Source organism: Ciona intestinalis, chromosome 2, assembly GCF_000224145.3.
Source record: "Ciona intestinalis chromosome 2, KH, whole genome shotgun sequence".
In the NCBI taxonomy this organism is placed as follows: Eukaryota; Metazoa; Chordata; class Ascidiacea; order Phlebobranchia; family Cionidae; genus Ciona; species Ciona intestinalis.
Genome location: NC_020167.2, coordinates 7340190 through 7364503, shown reverse-complemented (window position 1 = coordinate 7364503; position 24314 = coordinate 7340190). Strand labels below are relative to the sequence as shown.

The window sequence follows — 24314 nt, the reverse complement described above, 5'->3', positions numbered from 1 at the left end:
TGAAATTTAATCGAGTCAATCTCGACCCACTAACGGAAACGTACGCTGTCGGTTTTTATCTGCAATACCTCGCAAAATGGCCGGAATATTTTATGGTAGCTGAATCTCCAGGAGGTGACATCATGGGTTACATCATGGGAAAGGTAGATAATATGTTTGTATAAGTTGTATCTTTACAAACACAGTTCTTTTACTTACAATTTAATTTATTTTAAGTAAATACTCGATATAAGGAAATTGTAAATTTATCAGCCATGCCTGATGCCTAACGCGTAACCTAGAGGTTACGGGTTCAAGGCTCCTCGCTGCTATTATTGTGGTGTACGTGGGCAAGGCAGTTAACGGCAATTGCTCCAACCCAGTGGTCACTAATCCAACAGGAGTTGTCAACATTTTTTGCACAATGTGCGAAAAAATGTGCTCGTTAAAAATGTGCACATTTAAATGTGCGACCTGCACATTGTGCTCGTATCGTCTGAAAATGCGGGAAACGTTTGAAAATGTGCCCATTCAATGGTTTGTGTCAATTAAATAGAATATTATTTGTTAGTAATAAATAATAATGCACTAGTGAAGAATCCTCCGGTACATAGCAGAATAGGCTGGTGGAAAGTGTTAGAGGTTAGTGGTTATAGGGGTTAGTAGTTAGTGGTTAGCAAATCAGGTGGGGTTGGGATTCTTCACCAGTACCAATAATTGTTACGGACGTTACAGATTAGGGCTAGGTTGCTAGAAGTAGTAGGCTATTTAGGGCGGTATAGGGGTTAGCAGATGGAGTATGAGCAACTAATAGGATTTCTTTGCTATATCACCTATTATTTAAATTGTTTACCTTTCCTACATGACAATCCAACATTATCTTGTTTTAATAGTGCAAATATATATATACAAAAGGCTATTTAACATGTTTGTGAAATCTGCCAATGAACTAAAGCAAATAGTTTTGGAATGGGACCACTGTCAATGTTTGGGAATACCAAAAAAACGCTTACAAATGCGTAAAGAGCAATGGACATGTGCATTTTGTTTGTAAATAGTATTTATGTGCATTTTGTTTTATTTGTAAATTGTAATCATGTGCATTTTATTAGTAATCAATTAGTATTAAGTAGCATTTTATATGATTCTTTCTTTTAATAAAATACATACAGTCATTTGTACTGATTTTATTGTTTCTGCGACCACAGATTAGCACAACGTAGAGGTTGCACATTTAAATGTGCACATTTTTAGAGATTTGAGCACAATGTACAGGTCGCACATTTAAATGTGCACATTTTTTAGGTCGACATTTTCGATGCACAATGTGCAGGTCGCACATTTAAATGTGCACATTTTCAAGCACAATGTGCAGGTCGCACATTTTCAAACGATGCGAGCATAATGTGCAGGTCGCACATTTAAATGTGCACATTTTTGATGAGCACAATGTGCAGGTCGCACATTTTTTTTAAACGATGCGAGCACAATGTGCAGGTCGCACATTTAAATGTGCACATTTTTAAACGATGCATTTTGATGCGAGCAATGTGCAGGTCGCACATTTAAATGTGCACATTTTTACGATGCAAGCACAATGTGCAGGTCGCACATTTAAATGTGCACATTTCCAAGCACAATGTGCAGCTAGCACATTTAAATGTGCACATTTTCAAACGATGCGAGCACAATGTGCAGGTCGCACATTTAAATGTGCACATTTTTAAACGATGCGAGCACAATGTGCAGGTCGCACATTTAAATGTGCACATTTTTAAACGATGTGAGCACAATGTGCAGGTCGCACATTTAAATGTGCACATTTTTAAACGATGCGAGCACAATGTGCAGGTCGCACATTTAAATGTGCACATTTTCATCGAGCACATTTTTTCGCACATTGTGCAAAAAACTCTCGCAACCTCGTCTCCAATCTTGGTTTCTCTTTTTTACCACCAATATACCAACAAGCAGAACATTATGGCAGAAGACATAATTTTACTGATGGCCAAATTAATGCGGAGTTAAATCTTATTATTCAAGAAGTAGTCACAGAGCAGGTAATTGCATGATATTTTATCTAGATTGCACAACTTTTATGTATATTGCCATTTTTAAGCTAGTGAATAGGTATTAGAGCACTCTACACCAGAGGACACGTAGGGTTAAGGCTATGACACTGCTACTGTTGTGGGTATATGTGTCCTTAAAAAAGATGGACAACTGAAAATTGCTTCAACCAGGCCCACTTGTTTTAATGGGTTGTCTCAATTATCAGCCAAAAATAAAATTATCCAACAATTTACTTTGTTTTGCAAAAGGTGTTGGATTTATTTGAGGAGGTTCTTGTGGAAGGAGTGGAGCCTTCATCAGAAGCAAAAATGAAGATTAAAGCTGAGAAGGAAGCTCAATTAGAAAGGTGGGCATCATTGCTTACTACTCATATTCCATATGCACGAATAACATTCGAAGAATGAACGTAACTTGCTTTATTCTTGTGTGGCTGAGAAACAGTCGTTATAACATGTGTGTTCTGTTTCATACACCTTTTCCTAGTTACCACAAGTGTAACTTTGTGAGTAATTGTTTTTTTATGCTGTTTTATTTACAAATTTGACAGTCATCTAACACCTGACCATATTCATTGAAAAAAAACAACAATTTTCAGGGTGGCGAAAGCTCTTACTATTGACTTAATTGAAGAAGTAATTCAAGAAGACAAGCGAGCTAGTGTGCTTGAGTTTTTCGATGAAAAAATCGCAAACCATCGTCTCAGCTATAAAACCCAGAACTTTGCAGAGTCATTGTTTCGAGAATTAGAAACAGAATTGGTGGAGGAAGTAATGCACGACGTGCTTGATTCGTTTGTGTGCGGTGAAGCATGTATTTCTGTTATACATGAGGTCGTGTATGACGAGACACAAACGTTAGTGCAAGACACACTTATGCATTATGGGGCAAGAGCAGCGTTTTCACAATACAAACAAATAAGCAAGGTAAGGACTTTAACTGGTTACTACGTTATTGCTAGCAATTCTAGTCTTGCTCTAAGTATCTTGGGTAATAGTATAGGCTTTACTGTAAACAAAGCACACATGAAACCTGAAATGTAGACCCAAATGCTATTTAATTTAAATAAACAAATTTTTATGGCTGTAATTGATATTCTACGTACATGTATTCCAATATGGTGAAGCTAATGTAATACAAAGCACTTTTCAAACTTTAATATGTAGGTTTGGTTACAGTAAGTATGCCACTCTAGCTTGCATGCAATATGTAGTACGTACCACACACACACACTTTAACTTTGAGCACACCTGATTTACACTCACATGCACAGTATGCTGGTGATTATATTCTGGACAGCATGTGCGTCCAATCTCTACTACCTCAACAAAGCAAACCTTCTGACGCTCTCACTCCAATCCTTGACCATTTAATGGTTCAAGTTTTACTGCACAACATGCTGAAGCATGACAGTGTGAAAGAAGAAACTTGTTTGCCCTTGCAGTGGTATCAGAAAAAGCTCATTCTCGGAGTTATGTTTGATGAAACACTTTCCAAACTATGCACCTCCTTGGAAAATTTAACAACTGAATCTTGAATCTTATTTTAGCTTATAATTTATACACCATTCATTCTTTTCCTAATTCCTGCAAGATCACTGTAGAGTATTGAAAAGTGTTAAAAGCACAATTTTTTCATTAAGAAAGCCATAATTAGCAGTTGTGATAACAATTTGCCATATATTTTTACTGTTTGTAAATGTTTATCTTTTTTATATACTGAAACAAATTTTCTACATGTAAAGTTTGCATTCTGTAATAAAACTCTCAAAGAATTTTTTGTTTTCACAATCAATTGGTAAATATTAGAGAAAACAATGAACTTAAAACGCCGTTTGATAAAAGAACAGACCACAACACTAAGCAAGGAATATGGTTAATCTGATTTTCATGATGAAAATAGTCAGAAAAAGTTGATTACTGGTAATTGGGCAGTTATGTTTAGTATGTACAATATTGAAAAAAAATTAAACCAAAGATCCCTTAGGACCTTTAACTAACAATGCAACCATGTAATCGTCAGCGAAATACTGCGGTTGCAAATTAGGACCAATTCTTAACAACTGTTCGTGAGCGAATGGACCGGGAGGAAATAAATGTAAAACACCAGACAGTGGTCGATCTTTGTAACTTGTTTTATCCCATTCTTTCGGTGTGTCTGTTGTAATTGCTGGTACAGATACGATACCAGCAGCTTCCTTTTCTTTAAAGTATTTTACAAGTCCCCGTAGTGGCTTGTGTTGTGTAGGCACTGGACCACTGATGGTTCCAGTTGTATTTAAGTTTTCCGGCACTCCTGGAACAGCAACAATCAAGCATGTTCTGTTTACACAAGATTTCATTCGCCGTGAAACTTCCTTTGTTTTTTCTTCGTTCAGTTTAAGTCGCTGGGTTAGATGGAACATTGTTTGTCTTCCTGTTGGACTGTTCGGGTCTGCAGTCGTGGTGTTAAACACACCCATGTCTCCATCTAGAAAGAAAAACAGCACAGGGAATGCAATGTTTTTTAACACAAACCCACCCTGCCAACATGGGGGGTCAAAGCATTGGCATAAGTCATGTAGCGAGTAGCAGGACTTGGCATGGAAATGTTTGTACTGCATAGCTGTCATTTCACTTTCTTTTATATCCTTCGAGACCGTCTCATTTCCACGGTGATTAGAAGAGCCTCTACTACGATCTCTTGATCTTCGTCTTGGTGATCTGCTTCTTCTGCTACGAGATTTATTTGGCTTCTCATCAACAAATATATTGCGGCCTCTGTAGCGAGAATTATTCCTCTTGTCCTGATACCGATCATTTGAATTGTTGTATTTCTGTGAATTAGATTCATAGTTTTTGTTATCATGTCTTCCCCACTCAGAAAAAGCTTCATACCCTGGCATTCCAGGCTCAGGGTCTAGGAAATCCATCCGAAGTCTAGTTTCTGCATTTGGCATAAGGAAGCCACGCATTTGATTACATGCAGCCTGTGCAGCATCAATAGTTTCATAGAGAATTGCAGAACTTGTGTCTCCCTTGCGAAAATCAATGCGCCGAATTGCACCAAATCTATCAAATTCTCGTTCTAGGTCCGACAAAGTGGTCCATGATCCAAGACCACCCACCCACACTTTAGAAGAAAGCATGACTTTGCCATAACCCACCCTAACCACATTTTTGATCACAGCTTTACCGTTGAGTGATATCTTAGCCTTGTAAGCTTGATCAAGATTTGAAAAGCGAACAAAGCAATATGAGCCAAGACCTCTTGCTGCTCGCTTCACATCAATGTCATCCACTCTTCCATAAACTTCAAAAACTTTCCGAATGTCATAGTTTGAGACATCAGGTTCCAAATTCCCCACAAATAAAGTTCTTGTTGCATATGGGTCATCTTCTGGTGGAATTGCCTTGTCCATGAAACTGCCAGGTGGAAAATAGTTGGGGTCATGAAAGGGAGGCATTCCCATTTGCATACCAAAGCCCATACCTCCAGGGGGCATATTATTCTGATTTTGATTTGCTTGATTATACTGAGGAGTATTTTCTGTCGATTTCTTGGATTTTTCATCAGTGTTTGAATCATGGTTCGATGAATTCTTTTCTTTTGATTCAACTCGTTGTTTTTCTACCGGCGTCCTTGATTTTTCTCGAGACGAGCTACGTGGTGTAAAGCTACGTTCTCTAGGAGAAATCCGATTATCTGGAGAGTAGTTCCTTCGCTCTCTTGGTGAGACTAAGTCAGGAGAATCATGGCGGCCACGAGAACGCTCCTGGGGTGAGAAGCGATCCCTGGTTTCCCTGTACGAAGGTCGTTCCCTTGCTGGATAGCGTTCTCTTGGTGGAGGTGATCTTCCTCTTTGGTAACTTTTCTTCGGTGGAGGAGATTGTCTTCTTACAGGTGATCTAGGTAGAGATCGCTGTCTTGGAGGACTTCTTACTTTCTCTCTTGGTGGAGTTCTTCTTGGTGAGTATCTATTACTTGGTTCATCATGAACAACATCAATGGATAATCTACGTTCATGCATGACGAGATGACCTTTGGCATTCTTGCACGATCTAGCACTATCAGAGCTTCTAAACGTGGCGTAGGCAACTCTTTCCCCGTAGGAGTCCGTTGTCACTCTAATACTCACATCTCCAAATTTCTTAAACTCGTAGTAAAGGCTTTCTTCTATGTCATCGCTGTTGAGCTTTGAACTAAAGTTATGCACCATAAGTGTGGTGTAGTATTCTTCATAATCACGCCCCCTTCTTCCTCGCGATGCCTCAACAGGAGGAGAATACTTGGGGGAGGGGTACGGGGACCTCCTTCGGTTTTGAGAGATGTTTCTTCTCGCATCTCGGCTCGAGAATCTTGCATCCCGATCACGATACTCCGGGCTGAAAGGTAAAGCATTGTTAGAACATGTACCTGGTTTGTTGTACGATGTTCAAACCCCGTGATATAACATTTAAAGGCAAAATTATTGTGAACTACTTATATTTATATTAATACTTACCGAAAACATTAATCAAATCAATTTTTTATTAAAATTATTAAGTAACAAAGGTGTTAAATGCGTATTCTGAAACGCTAAGGAAAGCAAAAAGCACAGACATCTTCCTGGTAACGTTGCAAACAGAACAATGATAAAATGCCTGCTGCACTTCCATTGTGAACCAGATTTCAGTTAAAAATCGATTCAACACACAGGTATCACATAAATTAACCTTAAAAGAGTTTCTGCAAAAAGTGAAGTTATTTAATTTCATGTTAAGCACCATAATCACAATAAGTTTTCATAGATTTTGTAAACTGATAGCCCTCCGTATAATAAACAACTGACTGTCAAACTTTTTATTAATAATTTCTTGTTCGTACACACTCATTTAAGAACTGTAGGAAAAATTAAAAGTAGCTTGCCGTGAATACACTGTCACATGTCACATTTTCCAACTTAATACAGTGATATAACTAATCATCATCTATAATCATTTATTTAGCATAACACTAAGTTAGTAATAGTGTCAGTGTAAATCTACTGCGCATAGTTTAACTAAAATCAGCTGAATCTGCAGCATTTCCTATTTTTCCTACTAAAAAATAATTTCAGAATCCTAACACAGAGTAATTCAGTTTCAAGTTTCAGCATGCATAGAAATCCAACATTTTCCGCCCTCAGCGGGCTATCTTGACAAAATCACAGCAGAATAGTTGACATTTTGTCGAACTCTAGCAGATGATGCAACTGTAGTGTATTTTGTAAAGAAGTTGGCAACCACAGAGGTTAACAAAGCAGCATTTGCTGAACTATTCAAGTCATGAATTTTGGATTTCGTTACTGTTTAGGAATCCGTTTTGACAGCTTGAAAAGTAAATGATTCCATTGCCTTAAAAACCAAAAAATTCTTGACAAGCGGTAATCACAAAAATTCTACTGCAGTTTTATTTTAATAGAATCTGTAAATTTAATGTTTAAAATGTTAAACAAAAGAAAAGTTTGCTCAAAGTAACATTCGGAAGTAAAAGTAAACACAACAACAAATAACTTGACAACTAGCCACAGTTTTTTTTATTTGGCCTATATTATTAATATTACATATAAGCATTTCGTCCACAAGACCTAAAAACCTGTAAACTGTAGAAAACTTTTGGTTGGTTAGGTGTAGCTTAAAAATAGAGGAACCTTGCCAAACCTGTTCAATTCCCGAAAAGATCGTCTATTTGGACTTCTCCCCCTATTGCGTTTCATCCTCGTCGGGCTATCTCTGTCTCTATCGCCTTGTCGTTTCATCACCATTAGAGTTGAATTAGTCGAACTTTGGACAAGTTTGAAGTTGAATTTTGAGCAGAGTTATTGTCGTTCTACCAGTGGGAGTAGATAATCTGCCGAAGTCTTACTCGATCTTTCAAAAATGTAAATCAAACGCGAATTTTGCAACTACAGTTGGTTGCAAAACGCTAAATCTGCAACTTTTCTGCGACGTTTGTGCGCAAACAAGTGAAGCAATTTTACAGCAGGAAGTGACGCAGGAGAAAACGAGGCGTTTTAGATTCACACGGATTCAGTCAGTTTACTGCATCGATTTGGGGTACAAATAAAAGCTTTCTGGGCTTATGCTTTTAAGATGGTTGTTTAAACTTGCCTTTGCTTTATAAGACTTATTTTATTCGTTTTATATCATATTTTAAATTAAATTTTCTATTTATTTTAAAGGTATTTTAGCCCTGTTTAAATTCCCTGTTTTTTAAAAAAACACTTGCTTTGGTATGATTAAAAAACTTAAAACATATTAACTGCTAACTTTACAGTTTCAAAACAATTGACTCTCTCTGTATTTCTTTCCAAAACGCATTTCACACGAATGTTTTAAAACTTCTGACGCAGCAAAATTTACTATTCTTACTTGGGGATATCCCGCTTTTCTGACGTAAATATTTTGCAGACATGTCCAAAGTGCATTGCTCGCAAATTATTTAACTTGGTTAGTATTTCAATGCATTAGTTGTTGCAAGTTAACACATTAAACCGAACATGTCGGACGAAAACGTTATGGTCACTGGAGCAGAAGTATACGCGCGGGCTTTGAAAATTCAGGTAACTTTAATTTAGACATAAATAAATAAACAAATGATGATTTAGCACTGTAGGGTAAAATGGTACACCTTTAGCACATAATATACAAATATTTCGATCGTGTTTTTAAACAATTAGCAACGGTCTGTGGGAGTTGTGAGAATTCGGTTATATAATTCATTGAATGTTTTTTGTTTTCTGCCAAATGGGACAATAAAATAAAAATGTGTACCATCTTCCCTACTGTAGTATAAAATAAATTGTCCCATTCTTCCCACCTTACTACAACAACTTTTCAGGGAGTGGAATATGTGTTTGGAATAGTTGGTGTTCCAATCATGGAGGTTGCCATGGCAATCCAGCAGGTTGGGTTAAAGTTCATTGGAATGAGGAACGAGCAATCAGCTGCTTATGCCGCAGGGGCCATTGGTTATCTAACTGGGAGACCAGGTAATATAACAATATATAGGTAAAGGTAATACAGGTAATGATTAAACAAAAAGAAAATTTAAACAAGGATTTCTTTATTCCTGCATGCACTTTCCATAAGGTTCAAATCCCTGGACTTTATTGCTCCCTTTACTTTATAGTGGGCATGATTTTTAAACTGTTTTATGATCTAAATATATATAGTGGGCAGGGGGAAATTGGGACACTTTTTCATTCTATTTTGTCATCCCATTTGGCAGTAAAACAAGGGAAATTCAAAGAATTATAAAACCGCATAAAACAAAGTTACATACATGGTAACTCATAACTTGACGGTTTATTTATTGAACAAAACACCCATGTGACATGAGGTGTATGAACACCCATGTTATAACGACTGTCTTTTATGGCAAGGAGATGATAAACAAAATTACATTTAAATATGAATTTCATCAGGTGCTTGCTTGGTTGTTTCTGGCCCCGGTTTGATCCATGCATTAGGAGGTATGGCAAATGCAATGGAAAACTGTTGGCCAATGATAGTGTTGGGAGGCTCATCTGATGAGGATCAGCAAGCTATGGGAGCTTTTCAAGAATACCCACAGGTCAGGATCTATTAATAGTAAAGGAACCAATGCCCCCCTAAAAATTATAGTAAAAAAATGAATTTGCAAAACAAAAAATATTTTAGATAAAACTTAGTGCAAAAAAAACCACAGGTTAGAAACTAATGATAGTAAAAAAACTAATGCTCACAAGAAATATGGTAAAAAAAATAATTCACACAAAAAAAGTTATAGCAAAAAAAGAGTTTACGCAAAAAAATATTTCAGATGAAAATTGCTGCAAAAAATAGGCTAGTGAAAAAATATCGTCCTTGCAAAAATTAAACTTTTTTTGGGTGGTAACATTTTAAATTTAAACCGTTTTACTCAAGTAATAAATATTTTGCGCAGGTTGAAGCATGCAGGTTGTACAGCAAGTTCGCTGCACGCCCTACCAGTATCACTATCATACCAGAGATAATAGAGAAGGCTGTTAGAACTTCAATATATGGAAGACCTGGTGCGTGTTATGTGGATATACCCGGTAACTTTGTCAATGCTTCAGTAAAGCTGGGAGACTGCAGGTATTTGGATAATATTTTAATAAAAAAACATGCTTTTTTTGTGGTGGATCAGCAAGTTTCTGTAATTCATGATGGTGGACTTTTTATTGGGCACGTAGTTGGAATAGTTGTTCTGTTTAATCATCTTTGCTAATAAAGTCTTACTCTATGTGCTCATTCATTATACTTTACCCTCTTGTTATAATAAATTATCATTATATACTGTTTAAAATGTACGTTCTATTCTATATGTATAAGGATCTGAGAATTAGATCAGATTTTGCCCATTACCCCAACACCCAGACTGCTCCACCTGTGACAAGTGTGGACTCTGGTATGGCTTATATTCACTTTATATATTGTTTAAAACTGTTGGCATTCTTCCAATTCCAGGTTCCGATCTGAATGCCCACCCCCACCACGAAGCTTAGCAGACCCAACTTCCATATCTTCAGCTGCTAACCTCATGCTCGCTGCCAAGAGGCCTCTCATAATCATCGGGAAGGGAGCAGCTTATGCAAGAGCAGAAGATGAAGTGAGGAGATTTGTGGAGGATCATAATCTTCCTTTCCTCCCAACTCCTATGGGGAAGGGAGTGATCCCTGATGATCACGAGCTCTGTGTTTCAGCTGCCAGATCAAGGTAAGATAAGCCTTAAAGTTTAGCGGAACAACATTTTTAAAAATACTGCCCTTTTTTAAACCTGATTTGATGTTTAATACTTTTGACAAGCTGTGGAGTTCCTTCCTTTATGGCATGAGGAATTGGTAAGGAAAATGAACTCTCGATCATTTTTGTTGTTCCACTGATTGACGGACACCTGTTAAATGGTGACAGAAAACATGGAGAACGTCATAGATTTGGTTTGACTCTGTGGTTAAGAGCTTGCGTTTTACCGAACGATACCAGATTGGGTGCTTGACACTGTTGCTAATAATCAAATGTGTCTTTGGGGAATCCTAGTTCCAAACTTCTTATGGCGTGCCTTATAAAGTTATTGTATTTTAAATTACTTATATGTTCCACAGAGCTCTGCTTAATTGTGATGTCATAGTTCTTCTTGGTGCTCGGCTAAACTGGCAACTGCATTTCGGGAGGTAAACTTATTCTGTAGAAACAAACATAAAAATCCCTCACAAGACTAAACAATTACTGTCAAACTTACATACGTGGTAACTCGTAAGCCTGTATAAGGTGTGGGAGACAGAGAACCAATGTTATAATGACTGTTGTTTTCTTGCTACACAAGGGTAAAGCAAGTTACATTGCATTATTGTTTGCATAATATCTAATTTTAGGCAGCCTCGTTTTAACAAGGATGTTAAGGTGATCCAAGTCGATATCTGTGCGGAGGAATTACACAACAATGTTCAATCTACTGTGGCTTTGTTAGGAAACATTCCAAATGTGATACAGCAGGTTTGATGTGTTCATCAGATCTTTATATACACACATTTTGTTATGCTGTGTTACCCTGTGTCCTGCGATGTGCCATCGGGCATGAGCTTTTGGGTAGAGTTGGCCCACAAATAACAGCAGCGATATTTTAATTATGCGCAAAAAAATAGTATTTTATGAAACATACAGGTAAAAATAGTTTTTACTTACATGTTAAAATGTGTCCACTTTACCAAATAAAAAGCCAGCTAACTTCATTAAGTGCTCGTTTTTATCGATACATGTATTTATGCTGCATTTTATCTCTACAGCTTATTGAACATTCAAAGAAAACTCACCGTGGAGTTCCATGGAGGTTGTCCAAGGATTCTGATTGGTGGAAATTTCTGCAGGAAAAGATTGACAGCAATGCTGTGTCAACTAAGGTGAGTAGGATGGCTTTGGTAAATAAAAGGTTGTGATCAATATTGGGCAGCTGCATAAAGAGATTGCATGTTATAAGTGCCTCTGCCCAAGTGGGTAAGAGTTTGGCGTATGTGTCCTTATAGGTGGTTCTAAAGGGTTGTCCAAATTGTTAGCCATACACTAAAAAAAGTAAGTAATTCTTAGCCATACACTAAAAAAAGTAAGTAAAAGGGTGGTTGTGATGTGGGTAAGAGTTTGGAATACGTGTCCTTATAAGTAGTCACTGTGGTCTAAATTGTTAGCCATACGCCGAAAAAAGTGAGGAATTCTTGAAAAAAAAGAATCAAGTTACTCGTGAACAGGCGCAAGGTTTATGAATCAGAACATCAATGTTCAAATCTGCCGTTGCCCCACTACATAAGAATAAATGAAATAATTTATACAAAGATAAATTTTCAGTTGTACATTGCAGGCATTGGCGGAAGACAAGTCTGTGCCTTTGAACTATTATGCTGTGTTTGATGTATTGACGAAACATCTGCCTAAGGATTGTATTATAATAAGTGAAGGGGCGAATACAATGGATATTAGCAGGACCATGATATTAAACTACCTACCAAGGCACAGGTAGGTAACTTAGGTTAAATATTAATCGTTTGTGAAGAATGCGACATCCTATAGGTTTATGGTGTTACTTGTCAATGTTGTGCAAATACGCTTCATATTATTTATTACACACTTGGCTATTGCCTTTGCTAACCAGCAAAATGTGAAAGCATATTTAAATTTCTGCAGCATTATAGATAGTGTTTCTTAACCTTCAACCCCCTTGGATTTAAAGTTTTTATTGTAATTAAACTTTTTATTTAACATTAAGTCATTTTATTGTATATATATTTGGAAGAAAGGTTGAAAATTTCTGTGCTAATATGTTCTACTTCTATATGTGACTAAACATATAACAAGACAGATGGAAAAAAACCTAAATAAACATTATTTTTTCTACAATTCTTTTTTTAGATTAGACGCTGGTACGTTTGGAACAATGGGAGTTGGTTTGGGGTTCGCTGTTGCTGCAAGTTTGTACTCGCTGGACATTGCCAAAAAAACTGGCATGCCACCACAGAAAGTGGTACGTCAATGTTTTTTTCACATTCATGTAATATGATTATATTTAGATAAGACACCATTATTCTTAAATTTTTAATAAATGGAAGATGGGACACATATTCATTTTATTATCTTGTCTCATTTGGTAGTAAACAAGGAACATTCAAAGAATTATAAAATCTTATTCTCACGACTCCCATAGAGCATTGTTAATTGTTTAAAACACGGTAATGATATTTGGATGTTATGCGCTAAAGGTCGTCCCATCTTTTCCCACCCTACTACAAACAAAAGATTTTAAAAACGTACAATCTTCTCTACTAGGTTTGCATACAAGGAGACAGCGCATTTGGTTTCTCAGGCATGGAGTTGGAAACCGTGTGTCGATACAACCTTCCACTTGTGTTTGTGGTTGTAAACAACAACGGAATCTACTCAGGCGGAAACAAGGATTTCTGGGAAGCGATAAAAATGTCCGGAGACATCGCTGTACAGTGAGAAAATTATTTTGTTATTTTTTTAAATTAAGTTTATTCTTGCGTGGTTTAAAATTTATTATAACAGGGATGTTTCATACACCTTGTGCCCACTCACGAATCACCATTTGGTTTGATTATTTTTTGGGCTTTTTTATTTTTATTCTGTATGGCTGACAATTTGACAAATCATTAGTGACCACTGGATTGGAGCAATTGTCGTTAAGTATCTTGCCCAAGGACACGTACGCCCACAACGATTACCCCTGGGTTAAACAACTGTTTTAACATTACTTATATAAACAGCGCCCCCCCCACCTTCCTCACACCTGAGTCGAAATACGAGAAGTTGATTGAAGCGTTTGGTGGGGAAGGTCACTCGTGCGTGACGGCCGATCAGCTGGACGAATCATTCAAGCGTTGCATGTCACGCTCCAGTGAGCAAGCGAGTCTCATTAACGTAATGATTGACACGACGTCAGCGAGGAAAGAACAGGAGTTTACTTGGCTGACTAGAAGCAAAATGTGATCGCTATTTAATGATGGATGATAAATGTCTAATTTATAAAAATCGTGCTATGCAATTTCTCTAAGTAAAATAAAATGCAATTGTGTTTCAAAATGGGTGTTTGTTTAATTCAATGAAATTACGAGAGCTTACACCTGGGGTAACTTTGGGGGCGCCAATGTTTTTGGACAACCTATTAGCAACCACTGGGTTGAATGCTATATATTATACTGTGGGGTAAAGATGGGACACTTATAGCAGCCAAAACCAATTTTTCCTGACTGTGTTTTTAACAATTACCAACGCTGTTTTAGAGTCGCGAAATACGGTTATGTAATTCTTTGAATTCTCTTTGTTTGCTACCAAATGGGACGAGAAAATCGCTACTGTATTCGAAGAAACAAATACAATTTATGTCAGAATTATTTTAGTAAGATATGGGCCAATATCGCTATCAGTTACAGTGGACACGTTTAGCACATAATATCCAAATACCCAGATCATGTTTTAAACAATTAACAACGGTTTATGGAAGTCGTGAGGATACGGTTTTATAATCCTTTGAATGTTCTTTATTACCATTAAATAAAACGAAAAGGTGCCCCATCTTCCTCTACCCTATACTAGACTACCATTTAACGAGGGCCCTTTAAAGTATACTTATTCGTTGGGATAGTTGCACTGAAAATGATTTTACAAATTTCCAATTTGAATCAAATTTCTAATCAACGATGCTTCTACCCCGCTTAGCTTTACGTCTGTTTGATTTGGATTGGGTGGATTATTAATGCGTGTGCACATCGCTTATACACACGACGTAAATTTAAATGCATAAACGTAAGAACACGATGCTGTGAAATGAATGAATGTAACTTGTTTTAACCTCGCGTTCCAAAAAAAAAGTCATTATAACACCGGTGTTCGGATTCATACACCTCGTGCGTCCGCGCCCTACCACGTATGTGTAACTTTGTGGGTGATTGTTGGGAGTTTGTAGCTTACTTGTATTATCGGGTGTTGTTTCTAGAAGTGCATGATTTGTAAAGTCCACAAATAAAACTTTCACTGCGGTTGTATCACATGATAAACACGTCACAGCTGTCGTACAACCTCGGCTCCAGAACAGCTGTGAATTCCAATCTCGGTCCCATGGGAAAAACATTGAAAGTGAGTTTGAAGTCACAACCAACAAGTTTCAATAATCTGTGATGACGGAATTTATTTAAATCATTTTGTATCAGTAGGAAGTTCACCTTGTACCAGAAATTGTAGTTTTAATTTATTACGTCTTACCTGACAGGTAGAGAAGTAAAATATAGACGTTTTAGTCAAATGAAAACGTATAAATCAGAGTTAGTTTGACTTCATAGTGTTTTAAAATACAAGTTTGGGAATAAGTGTTATTTAGGCAGCCTACGTTAGTACACCTGGCCTATGTATAGTAGAGTGAGGGAAGATGGGACACCTTTTTATATTCTATTTTCTCGTCCCAATTAATAGTAAACAAAGAAAATTTAATGAATTATAAAACTCTATCCTTACGACTCCCATAGACCGCTGTTAATTGTTTAAAACACGATCAGGATATTTAGATAATATGTGCTAAAGCCATTCCGTCTTACCCCACCGTACTATATATGCAAACGAAATATAACTTGAGTAAGTCACAGGGCAAATAATATGCGAATGAACGCAAGATATCAATAAACGCGTGCACCAAATAAATCAAAGTGTCGCAAACACACGGGGGAGTATAACGCATGTCATGTCCGCGTGAAAACCACCTTTAAAAATATCGACCGATGTCTCTGTTCAATGTCAAACTTATGTTAACTGAGTGCAAGCTATTCATAACACAGCTTAAGTCAGATGTGCTTACCTGCTTATTAACTGGGCGTGTACTTCAACTATATAGGTTCATTGTGGCATCGCAGGAGGTAATAGTTTCATGTATTTCTGCACTTACAGAGAAATATACAGGTTAGAAAACAAAACGTGTAATATGCAAGCGTTTTCAAGTAAAGGCATGGTAAAAAGAAAAACTAAGATATAGTTTTAGGGCTATTGGTTTTAACATTACGTTTGTGGTATATAGAGGTTTGAGAAAGTGTGGTTCGTAATATGGTAGGTTGGGGGAGGTTATGACACCTTTTTATTCTATTTTTTCGACCCATTTGGTAGTAAACGAAAGAACATTTAAAGAATTATAAAACCATACTCTCGCGATTCCCATAGACCGTTGTTAATTGCTTAAAAGACGATCAAGTAATTTAGATATTATGTGCTAAAGGTGTCCCGTCTTCCCCCACCATACTCTACAAAATTAAATGCATTAGTGACATGCCCGACGAGTAGATTATAAGGGCTCTTATAATCTACTCAAGCTGCTATACAGCTATGCAGACGATGTAACGGAACTGATTCTCCCACATGTCTATATATAAATGGCCTATAGGCGGGCATTATAGGGCGGACACGTATTTGGCATATTTTCATATTGGAAATTTATAAGATTATTCAAGATCTATAGGAATCTATTTACGTTTTAAATAAATGTTCAGTTTTTGTTGACGGTATAACTTATTTGTTTTAGAACGAATATGGCTTAATATCTTTACGATTTCCTTGCCAATTTTGGAAGCCTATATTATTTACAATTTAATTCTAGTTTTTAATAAAACCTTTTATAAATAGTACCGTGGGGTAAGATGGTATATCGTTAGCAGCTAAATCCCATATTTCCTGATCGTGTTTTGAACTATTAACAAAAGTCAATGATAGTTGTGAGGATACGATTTTATAATTATTTGAATGTCCTTTGTTTACTACCAAATGGAACGATAAAATAGAAAGAAAGGGTGTCCTATTTTTCCAACTCTATACCGTATGTAACGTGTTCGTAGCACCAGATCGTTACTGTAATATTTCACCCAAGATTCGTTTAACTAAGCGCCAGATCAGGGTCAGATTTGTGGATTTGATTACAGTTACTGGGGTAGAATGGGAAGGAGTTAGTTGGTAAATATATGCAAGTCAGTTATCAATAAGTAAATCAGTAGCGAATTGGTTGTTAGTTATCGGTGGTGTGTATTGAAGGGGTGTCATCGGGATATTTAGATATTCTGTGCTAAAGGTGTCCCATCTTCTCCCACCCTATACAAGTGTCCCATTTTCTCCCACCCTATACAATGCATTTGGGTAACGGACTTCAGAGTCGTGGGGATGCGGTTGTATAATTCTGTGCATATTCTTTGTTTACTACCAAATAGGACGATAACATAAAGAAACAAATATTTTGCGCGTTTACGAAACGCGTGTGCGGTTTCACGTCCACTTTCCAAATCTTGCAATCTGTTTCGCAAGCAAGATAAAAATCTTGAAAAGGGCTCAAGAACTGCAAGTCTGTAACAACTGACTTTTGTTTGTGTATTTTGGCGCATACTTTGGACTTCTTTACGTTTTACCACAATAAAGATTGAAAACAATGAAAAATTGGAAAATCGCTACTGTCTATACGGTATACACAACCGCATAATTTTTTGACAGCTTTATGTCATATCTTGTGAATATGTAGAATTTGTGGATATTCAGCGCTTATGTTTAAACCATATAATAAAGTTTAAAAATCAGCCAAAAGTTTAAGAATTGCTAATCTAAATAACTGCATTTGTTTCCTAACAGCAAGTACAATGTTTTAGTGTGAGTTTATTTGTATAAGATTTTTTATACTTAGAGGTTTGAAATGTCGGTAAAAGTTGAACAGGGCGAAGGCAAGAGCCGCGTTCACCTGGTACAAGTTGAGGAAACGAATCGGCAACCTCAAACTAAAACCTCAGGACAGACTGAGCTCTTGACGAGCGCCACGGGTGGTCCAACAGTGCTTGTGGTTTCGACAGGAACGAAAGATATTAACGAAGGCTCAAGCCAAGTGGAAAGTACAGAGGAAGGCGGTGAATGGACGTTGTTGCAAACGCCGAGTGAGGAGAGAAATTATAGAAGGTTCGTCGTACTTGCTGATGTTCCTGAGAAAATCATTGAAACTACTGAAATTGTGGAAGCACAAAGTGTCCCAGGTGTCCAAGGTGCCCAGGGTGCCCAACGTGTTCAAGGTGTCCAAGGTGTCCAAAGTGTCCAACGTGTTCAAGGTGCCCGGGAAGCCCAAGGTGTCCAAGGTGTTCAAAGTGTCCAAAGCGTTCAGGGTGCACAAGGTGTTCAAGGGGTTCAAGGTGTCCAAGGTGTCCAAAGTTCCCAAGGTGTCCAAAGTTCCCAAGGTGCTACATCTTCTACCATCGTTGTATCTAGAAGCGGCAGGCAATCGACGATGACGAACCACAGTCGAGCTTTGTCACATACGTCATCAGATGCAGTCTCGTACGTCATCAGTCACCCTGACGACGGTACTGAATACAGGGAAATGAATGAGAATACACTGAAGCTTTACTACGGTGAACGCACGCCCTATGGCACAGTTACAAGAAGAGAACGTAGCCAAGCAAACGGCAGCAACGTTGACGTCACTTCAATACGTAGCGGACAAAGTGGTGACGTAACTGACGTCACATACCAGAATTCTACGTCACAATCCATCTACTCAACATTGATGCGAGGGACGGGCAAAGGAACAGAGAGAATTCCTTTACGAAGTAACGACCTGTTTTATAAAGATTTCCTGCCCACAAAGTTGAAAAGGACGACCTGCTTTAGAGGATACAATCCTTACGCGTGAGTGGTTGGTTGGGTAATTTTAATAACTTTATAAACGTGTGTAATAGGAATAATATGAGTATATGTGTATATATACGGTTGCTGTAAATGATCATCCTGTAACCAATACGGTAAAAGGTTGGAACGAGTATAGATATTTCAATTTAACATTTTTGTTTATATGGTTATATGTACGAAACACGGTAAAAGTTTAGCAACGTCGGTCAATACGCGGACGTTTTATGATAAACATATACTCGTTCCTAGAGGACTTTATATACAGAACCTTTCAATTACGCGGTGCATATACAATGTTGCTTGCATTATAGGTATTTGGTCTGCAGAAATTTAGGAATATATCGTAGGGCAGGGGAGATAAGATCTTTTTTTTCTATTTTCTCGTCCTAATTGGTAGTTAACACGGAAAATTCAAAGAGTTACAAAACCGTATTCTTACGACTGCCATGGACCGTTGTTAATTGTTTAAAACAGGATCAGGATATTTTTATATTAAGTGCTAAAGATGTCCCATGTTCCCCCTCTCCATACTATATACTAGGTAACCCTTTAGGTCAATAAAGGTGGCGTGAGCTTCCCGCAAAAATTTAAGGAATGTATTTTTCTCGATATTGAACAAACACATCTTGTGAATAATTGTTTACGCCGTCTCTTGACAGTAATTGCAGCAAACCAAGTTTGCAATTTACCAAGTTACGCAACACTTCGACCGCTGGCTTAAACGTTATATGCAACAAACTCAGTTTACCTTTAGCCTTGAAGTGAAATCAATTTATCAAAATTAAGACTTTGTGTGCCCAAGAGAGCGTAGATACTTTGTTTTAAGTAATGATTTAAATTAATTGAGTTAAATTATTTTGAAACATAACATCCGTGTCATAACGACTGCCATTGCCTCGCCACTCGAAGATAAAGAGGTTTTATTCATTCATTTAATCAACCAACTTGAATTTGTGTCGGTGGGTTTACCAGCCACGCTTTTGCCTGATACTTTTAACGAAAAAATACAACTTATTCGAGTAGTTTTTACCTGCAGCGTGTGTATAACTAATGCAGTTCTGTTGCTAATTTTCTTCTCTTTATTGTTGCATCAATTAACCTGGTATTTGCTACTCTATCTGAGGAGATAAATTAAAACTATATGGTAGAGTGGGGGAAGATGGAATACATTTTCATTCTATTTTCTCGTCCCATTTAGTAGTAAACAAAAAACATTTAAAGAATTACAAAACCGTATCCTCCCGACTCCCATAGACCGTTGTAATTGTTAAATACAAGATCAGGATATTTGAATATTATGATCTAAAGGTGATGTACTTTATTCCCTCATCCTACTATATGTGTTGTTTTTTATCCCAACGATATTTGTTTCAGAGAATGCGTCGTTAGCGCCAACGAGTGGTTAGAAGAAAACCGAAACGTCACTTTGATCAGATGCGAATCTGTACGTCACAGACTCGACCATTCACACGTCATAAACCCAGAATCAACTACGTCACATGACAGATCATATCTTATTGGGATAAGGTAAAAAGAAAGTGACGTCATCAGAACATGTAACTTTGATATAAATTGACAAATTTTCACTGACCATGCTAAAACATTTGTTGTAAGAAAAGTAAGAAGAAACTAATAAAGGTAAAACAATACCCGTAATCTAAACAATTATATTTTGCTATCCTACATTTTGGGGCTAAAACACACAGACAAAATTGTTATTTTTACCGAATACCCTAAAATAGGTTGTGGTTGCGCCACCTAGCGGCCAGACAAGAGATAGAAACGAAAATCGGTTACAAGAATTTCGTTCCCCGTTATCTTAACGAAGACGAGAAGAAAAAATACAAACCTCACGATTGCCCTTATTTCGAGGACCTACAAACTACGTTGGATAGAATAAACGAGGATTTGGAAACCTCACCGTTACGAGGTTATAGATCTAATTTTGTAAATATTGTGTTTGTCACCAAATAGGAAGATAAAAAAAGAAAAAAAACATGACCCACCTCATGTTATAGTTCTGTGGGGCAAGATCAGACACTTTTTCATTACATTTTATCGTTTCATTTGGTAGTAAACAAAGAACATTTAAAAATTATAAAACCGTATCCTCGCGACTCCCATAGACCGTTGTTAAACCGTTCAGTTAATTGTTTAAATCACGATCGGGATATTTGGATATATTGTGCTAAAGGTGCCCTATCTTACCCCACAGTAATATAGCCTACCTTTAAATTGAAAGATATGCCAATTGTAAACATAAATTATCAAACCTGCACAGGTTCTGTACTTAACGTGGAGGTTGTGCCTGTCAACTACTCTCTGGCTCACCGTGACGGAGGAGAATTAGATCCGGAGCAAAGTTACTTCTGCATAGATTTTCTTGGGAACTGGAATTTTTTCAACGTTAGAGTTTTCTACATTTGCTCGAGAAGGGCAATCAGGAATACTAGGATAGGTAGGTCAAGTACGCAGCGCAACTGTAAAAACCAGTGTGGGCGTGTGTGTCCAAGCAAGACGTTACTGGTTAACGTATTAAGAAATACAGACTGCGGTGCAAAGCTGTATCCACTTTTTAATCAAAATCGCTGCGTTAAAAATCGCCGCGGTCCCAACATATTTTTTAGAAATATTGTTTAGTGTGCATTTACCTAACACTTATGCGGGTAAAACTACGAATATGCCAAAAAACAACGAGACTGCTATAATACAGTTATAATCTATATTTCTAAATTATAACGCTATTCTTACAACGCATGTAACATATGCCATTACCACAAGATCGAGACTAAAGTAATTTATTCAAATCTACTTACCGTATTTCAGGTCGCTTGATTGACATAAACGACAAGCTATAGATATACGTTGCTAAACCTACCGGTTCCTAGACGTAATAGGATCCTAATTAAATATAAATTAATCGAATACCGTCTCCTTGCGTTCTGTCTGATATAAACAAAGTGCTGCAAATACTCGTTTTGAAACCTAAATGAGAAAACCTGTTACACTGAAACGCAGAAGTACAATAACTGACTGAACTAAAAAAGACGACTGCACCGTGTGCTTAACGCGACGTTCTAAATCTGTTGTTTACTAAAAACGCGAACCGTTTTAAGCAAAAAGCGTGCGGCGTCTTAAAGTTGCAATCAACTCAAGGAAACATGCGACTCAACTAAAGCAAGTTAAACCAAGATTTAAACAAACATCAAGTCATTACTGAGAATTGCATCAACATGAAATACTGTTATATAAGTATTTGTTATTAAACGCGGATAAATAATCATTAAGGTCTAGCTGCATTATGACTTACCTGGTTAATTACCATACTTTACTCGAGCCTCGAACCGAACACCTGTCAAGTCTAAATTACCAGTCACACATTAAAATATAAAATATCCCCGTCAAAACAACCACCCACAAAGTTACACACGTGGTAACTCGCAAGCTGGTACAAGATGTATATTAGGGTGGGGGGAGATGGGACACTTTATTTTCAGTCTATTTTCTCGTCCCGTTTGTTAGTAAACAAACCACATTCAATGATTTATAAAACCGCATCCTTACGACTCCCATGGACCGTTTTTAATTGTTTTAAACCACGATCAGGACATTTGAATATTATGTGCTAAAGGTGTCCCATCTTCTCCCACCCTAAAACAGAACACCCGCCGTGTTAAAGCGACTGTCGTTTTCGACCCATGCGAGACTAAACAAGTTGCATTTATTTAACCACAATATATTCTAGGTTACGAAGACTTCACGCCTTCCCCCCTCACTCTCCCACCTTCTAAAACTCAGTTCCAGAAATTGAACAGCGTCATGTCACGTGTTAACAGGTGGATTCAAAGCCAACGTAAGAAAGACATCGTTGGAGTTCAAGTCATTGAATTTCCCTTCAAACCAAAGCTTTTAGGTAAGATGAGTAATTACTATTATCTACAGCGGGCAATACATGACTGAGTAACTGCTGTTCAGAACGCTAGATACTAGTTGTCTTGTGTGTTAGCCTGTTACGAGTGTATAATATATAGATGATTATAAGTTGGGTTAAAATTATGTTTTTTTTCTTTATGTGAGCTATGTTTTCTTTATCTGTGATTGCCCGATTTGGCAGAAAATAAGAAACGTTGTTAGCAATTATAAACTTGACGTATTTTACAGTTGCTGCCAATGGGAACCTGAAAACAAACAAAATGTGTTACGAACCGTCCAAAATTAGCGTATATTGGAATACTGTACGCTTCGTGAGGGTTTGGTATATGACGTCACTTGCCGAAACCAAAAGACAGGTGCAAGACCAAGTCCCGCTGACGCATATGAAACCTGAGATTGCTGTTCGTACTTTTGTGCCTTGCCAACTAACAGAGGCTGGATGCTGCGGAATACAGAAGCCCATTTTTGCAACAACTCGTGATACAGTGCAACGGATAAGTGAATGGTTGCAAAAAACAGGTTTGTTAATTTAGTTGGAATAAGACTTATACCTAAACCGTGCATGTAGATTTTCCATATTTTTGTTTGTAAAGAAACTGTGTATTCGTTTATTCAAATACTCACAAAGTTACATATACATTGTAACTCGTAAGCTGGCACGAGGTGTATGAAACAGAACATCTGTGTTATAACGATGCGTGGCCAAAAGGATTATAGCACCACATTCAACATTAGCCATGTACAGTAGGGTGGGGGAAGATGGGACGCCTTTTTATTCTATTTTCTCATCCCATTTGGTAGTAAATAAAGGACGTTCAAAGAATTATAAAACGGCAGTCTATCCTTACGTCTTTCTTTTAGACCGTTGTTAATCGTTTAAAACACGATAAGGATATTTGGATAATATGTGCTAGGGGTGCCCCATATTTTCCCACAGTACTATATATAATGTAAAATACCACTTTCATTTTCAGGAGCTGACCTGATTTATATTGAAACTGACAACGTAGAAAAGTGGTCGTCCAGCAAGGAGAGCATTGAAAAGGAATTAGGTGAACGGACTTACAATAAAGAAGATTACACTGCGACTGTTACGAAGAGTGCTTTAGAATACAGACTTACAATATTCAGAGTTTTCTACAGGCCCAATGAGCTCACCACCGAGGAAGAGCAAGATTCACCATCGCCTGTTAAACCAGTTTGCTGTTTTGTTGGTTGCACCGTCATGTGACGTCACATGTTCGGTTCGTTTGTCGTTTCATTCTGTATAAAAAGAAGTCAGCAAATTATTTCGTGTTTTATCTTGATAGCGCAGAAGAAAAAATGGTTTATGTATAGTAGGTTGGGGTAAGAAGGTCCATGTTTTCATTCTCTTTTATCGTTTCGTTTGGTAGTTATCAAAGAATATTTACATAATTATAAGTAGAGTGGGGAAGATGGGACAGCTTTAGCACATAATATCGAAATATTCTAATCGTGTTTAAAACAGTTAACAACGGTTTCTTAGAATCGTGAGGACACGATTTTATATTCTTTGTTTACTACCAAATCGGACGAGTAAATAGAATGAAGAGGTGTCCCATCTCCCCACACCCTGGAGGTGTATGAAACAGAACCACCGTGTTATAACGGCTG

The 24314-nt window shown here is 37.3% G+C and overlaps 4 protein-coding genes and 1 long non-coding RNA gene across 13 annotated transcripts in view; 3 read left to right on the top strand and 2 right to left on the bottom strand.

The window, feature by feature from the left end:
• LOC100182582 overlaps positions 1 to 3820 on the top strand; it is a 6454-nt gene extending 2634 nt beyond the window's left edge. Inside the window, exons 2-5 of the mRNA XM_018817710.2 lie at positions 1918 to 2039; positions 2301 to 2398; positions 2648 to 2975; positions 3323 to 3820. Of these exons, the coding sequence (XP_018673255.1) occupies positions 1918 to 2039; positions 2301 to 2398; positions 2648 to 2975; positions 3323 to 3586 (812 nt within the window). The 3' untranslated portion in view covers positions 3587 to 3820. The remainder of the gene's footprint in view (positions 1 to 1917; positions 2040 to 2300; positions 2399 to 2647; positions 2976 to 3322) is intronic.
• Positions 3789 to 8038, bottom strand: LOC100176309 (RNA-binding protein 15). Of its 2 annotated transcripts, none has more exons than XM_018817707.2 (2): positions 7710 to 8038; positions 3789 to 6413 (listed from the first exon to the last, which is right to left on the bottom strand). In XM_018817707.2, exons 1-2 carry the CDS (start codon positions 7811 to 7813, stop codon positions 4016 to 4018), a joined length of 2502 nt encoding a protein of 833 aa, XP_018673252.1. In that variant the 5' UTR covers positions 7814 to 8038; the 3' UTR covers positions 3789 to 4015. The 2 variants fall into 2 exon arrangements, with proteins under 2 accessions (XP_018673252.1, XP_026696591.1); XM_026840790.1 differs by lacking the exon at positions 7710 to 8038 and adding an exon at positions 6533 to 6758.
• A 428-nt stretch (positions 8039 to 8466) lies between these two features.
• Positions 8467 to 14138, top strand: LOC100178631 (2-hydroxyacyl-CoA lyase 1). The gene is made up of 12 exons (XM_002132152.4): positions 8467 to 8611; positions 8890 to 9040; positions 9476 to 9624; positions 9976 to 10148; positions 10521 to 10769; positions 11156 to 11224; positions 11426 to 11546; positions 11837 to 11950; positions 12403 to 12557; positions 12951 to 13062; positions 13365 to 13534; positions 13823 to 14138. Exons 1-12 carry the CDS (start codon positions 8549 to 8551, stop codon positions 14043 to 14045), a joined length of 1749 nt encoding a protein of 582 aa, XP_002132188.1. The 5' UTR covers positions 8467 to 8548; the 3' UTR covers positions 14046 to 14138.
• Positions 11917 to 22198, bottom strand: LOC113475818. Of its 4 annotated transcripts, none has more exons than XR_003397595.1 (5): positions 21563 to 22198; positions 21020 to 21136; positions 15904 to 15980; positions 15027 to 15227; positions 11917 to 12000 (listed from the first exon to the last, which is right to left on the bottom strand). It is a non-coding gene; the product is annotated as an uncharacterized LOC113475818 (long non-coding RNA). The 4 variants fall into 4 exon arrangements; XR_003397598.1 differs by lacking the exon at positions 11917 to 12000 and adding an exon at positions 19777 to 19864 and having other exon boundaries at positions 15904 to 15985; XR_003397596.1 differs by lacking the exon at positions 11917 to 12000 and adding an exon at positions 19777 to 19864 and having other exon boundaries at positions 21563 to 22197.
• Positions 17652 to 23968, top strand: LOC100180999. 5 transcript variants are annotated; one of them, XM_026840792.1, is made up of 8 exons: positions 17652 to 18142; positions 18188 to 18746; positions 20121 to 20273; positions 20489 to 20676; positions 21028 to 21204; positions 22492 to 22659; positions 22908 to 23198; positions 23654 to 23961. In XM_026840792.1, the coding sequence occupies exons 1-8, from the start codon at positions 17767 to 17769 to the stop codon at positions 23908 to 23910; spliced, it is 2169 nt and encodes a 722-aa protein (XP_026696593.1). In that variant the 5' UTR covers positions 17652 to 17766; the 3' UTR covers positions 23911 to 23961. The 5 variants fall into 5 exon arrangements, with proteins under 5 accessions (XP_026696593.1, XP_026696592.1, XP_026696594.1 ...); XM_026840791.1 differs by having other exon boundaries at positions 17652 to 18151; XM_026840793.1 differs by having other exon boundaries at positions 17653 to 18106.
• The last annotated feature ends 346 nt before the right edge of the window (positions 23969 to 24314 follow it).

Coding starts and splice junctions, on each gene's coding strand:
- LOC100176309 (XM_018817707.2), bottom strand. CDS start 7,813: ATGGTGATGAAACGACAAGGCGATAGAGACAGAGATAGCCCGACGAGG. Junction 6,414..7,709: donor TCTTTTCGGGAATTGAACAG/GTTTGGCAAGGT, acceptor TTTACCTTTCAG/CCCGGAGTATCGTGATCGGG.
- LOC100178631 (XM_002132152.4), top strand. CDS start 8,549: ATGTCGGACGAAAACGTTATGGTCACTGGAGCAGAAGTATACGCGCGG. Junction 10,149..10,520: donor GTAAAGCTGGGAGACTGCAG/GTATTTGGATAA, acceptor TTCCAATTCCAG/GTTCCGATCTGAATGCCCAC. Junction 13,535..13,822: donor TCCGGAGACATCGCTGTACA/GTGAGAAAATTA, acceptor TTATATAAACAG/CGCCCCCCCCACCTTCCTCA.
- LOC100180999 (XM_018817795.2), top strand. CDS start 17,767: ATGTCGGTAAAAGTTGAACAGGGCGAAGGCAAGAGCCGCGTTCACCTG. Junction 21,205..22,491: donor AATCAGGAATACTAGGATAG/GTAGGTCAAGTA, acceptor AATATATTCTAG/GTTACGAAGACTTCACGCCT. Junction 23,199..23,653: donor TGAATGGTTGCAAAAAACAG/GTTTGTTAATTT, acceptor TTTCATTTTCAG/GAGCTGACCTGATTTATATT.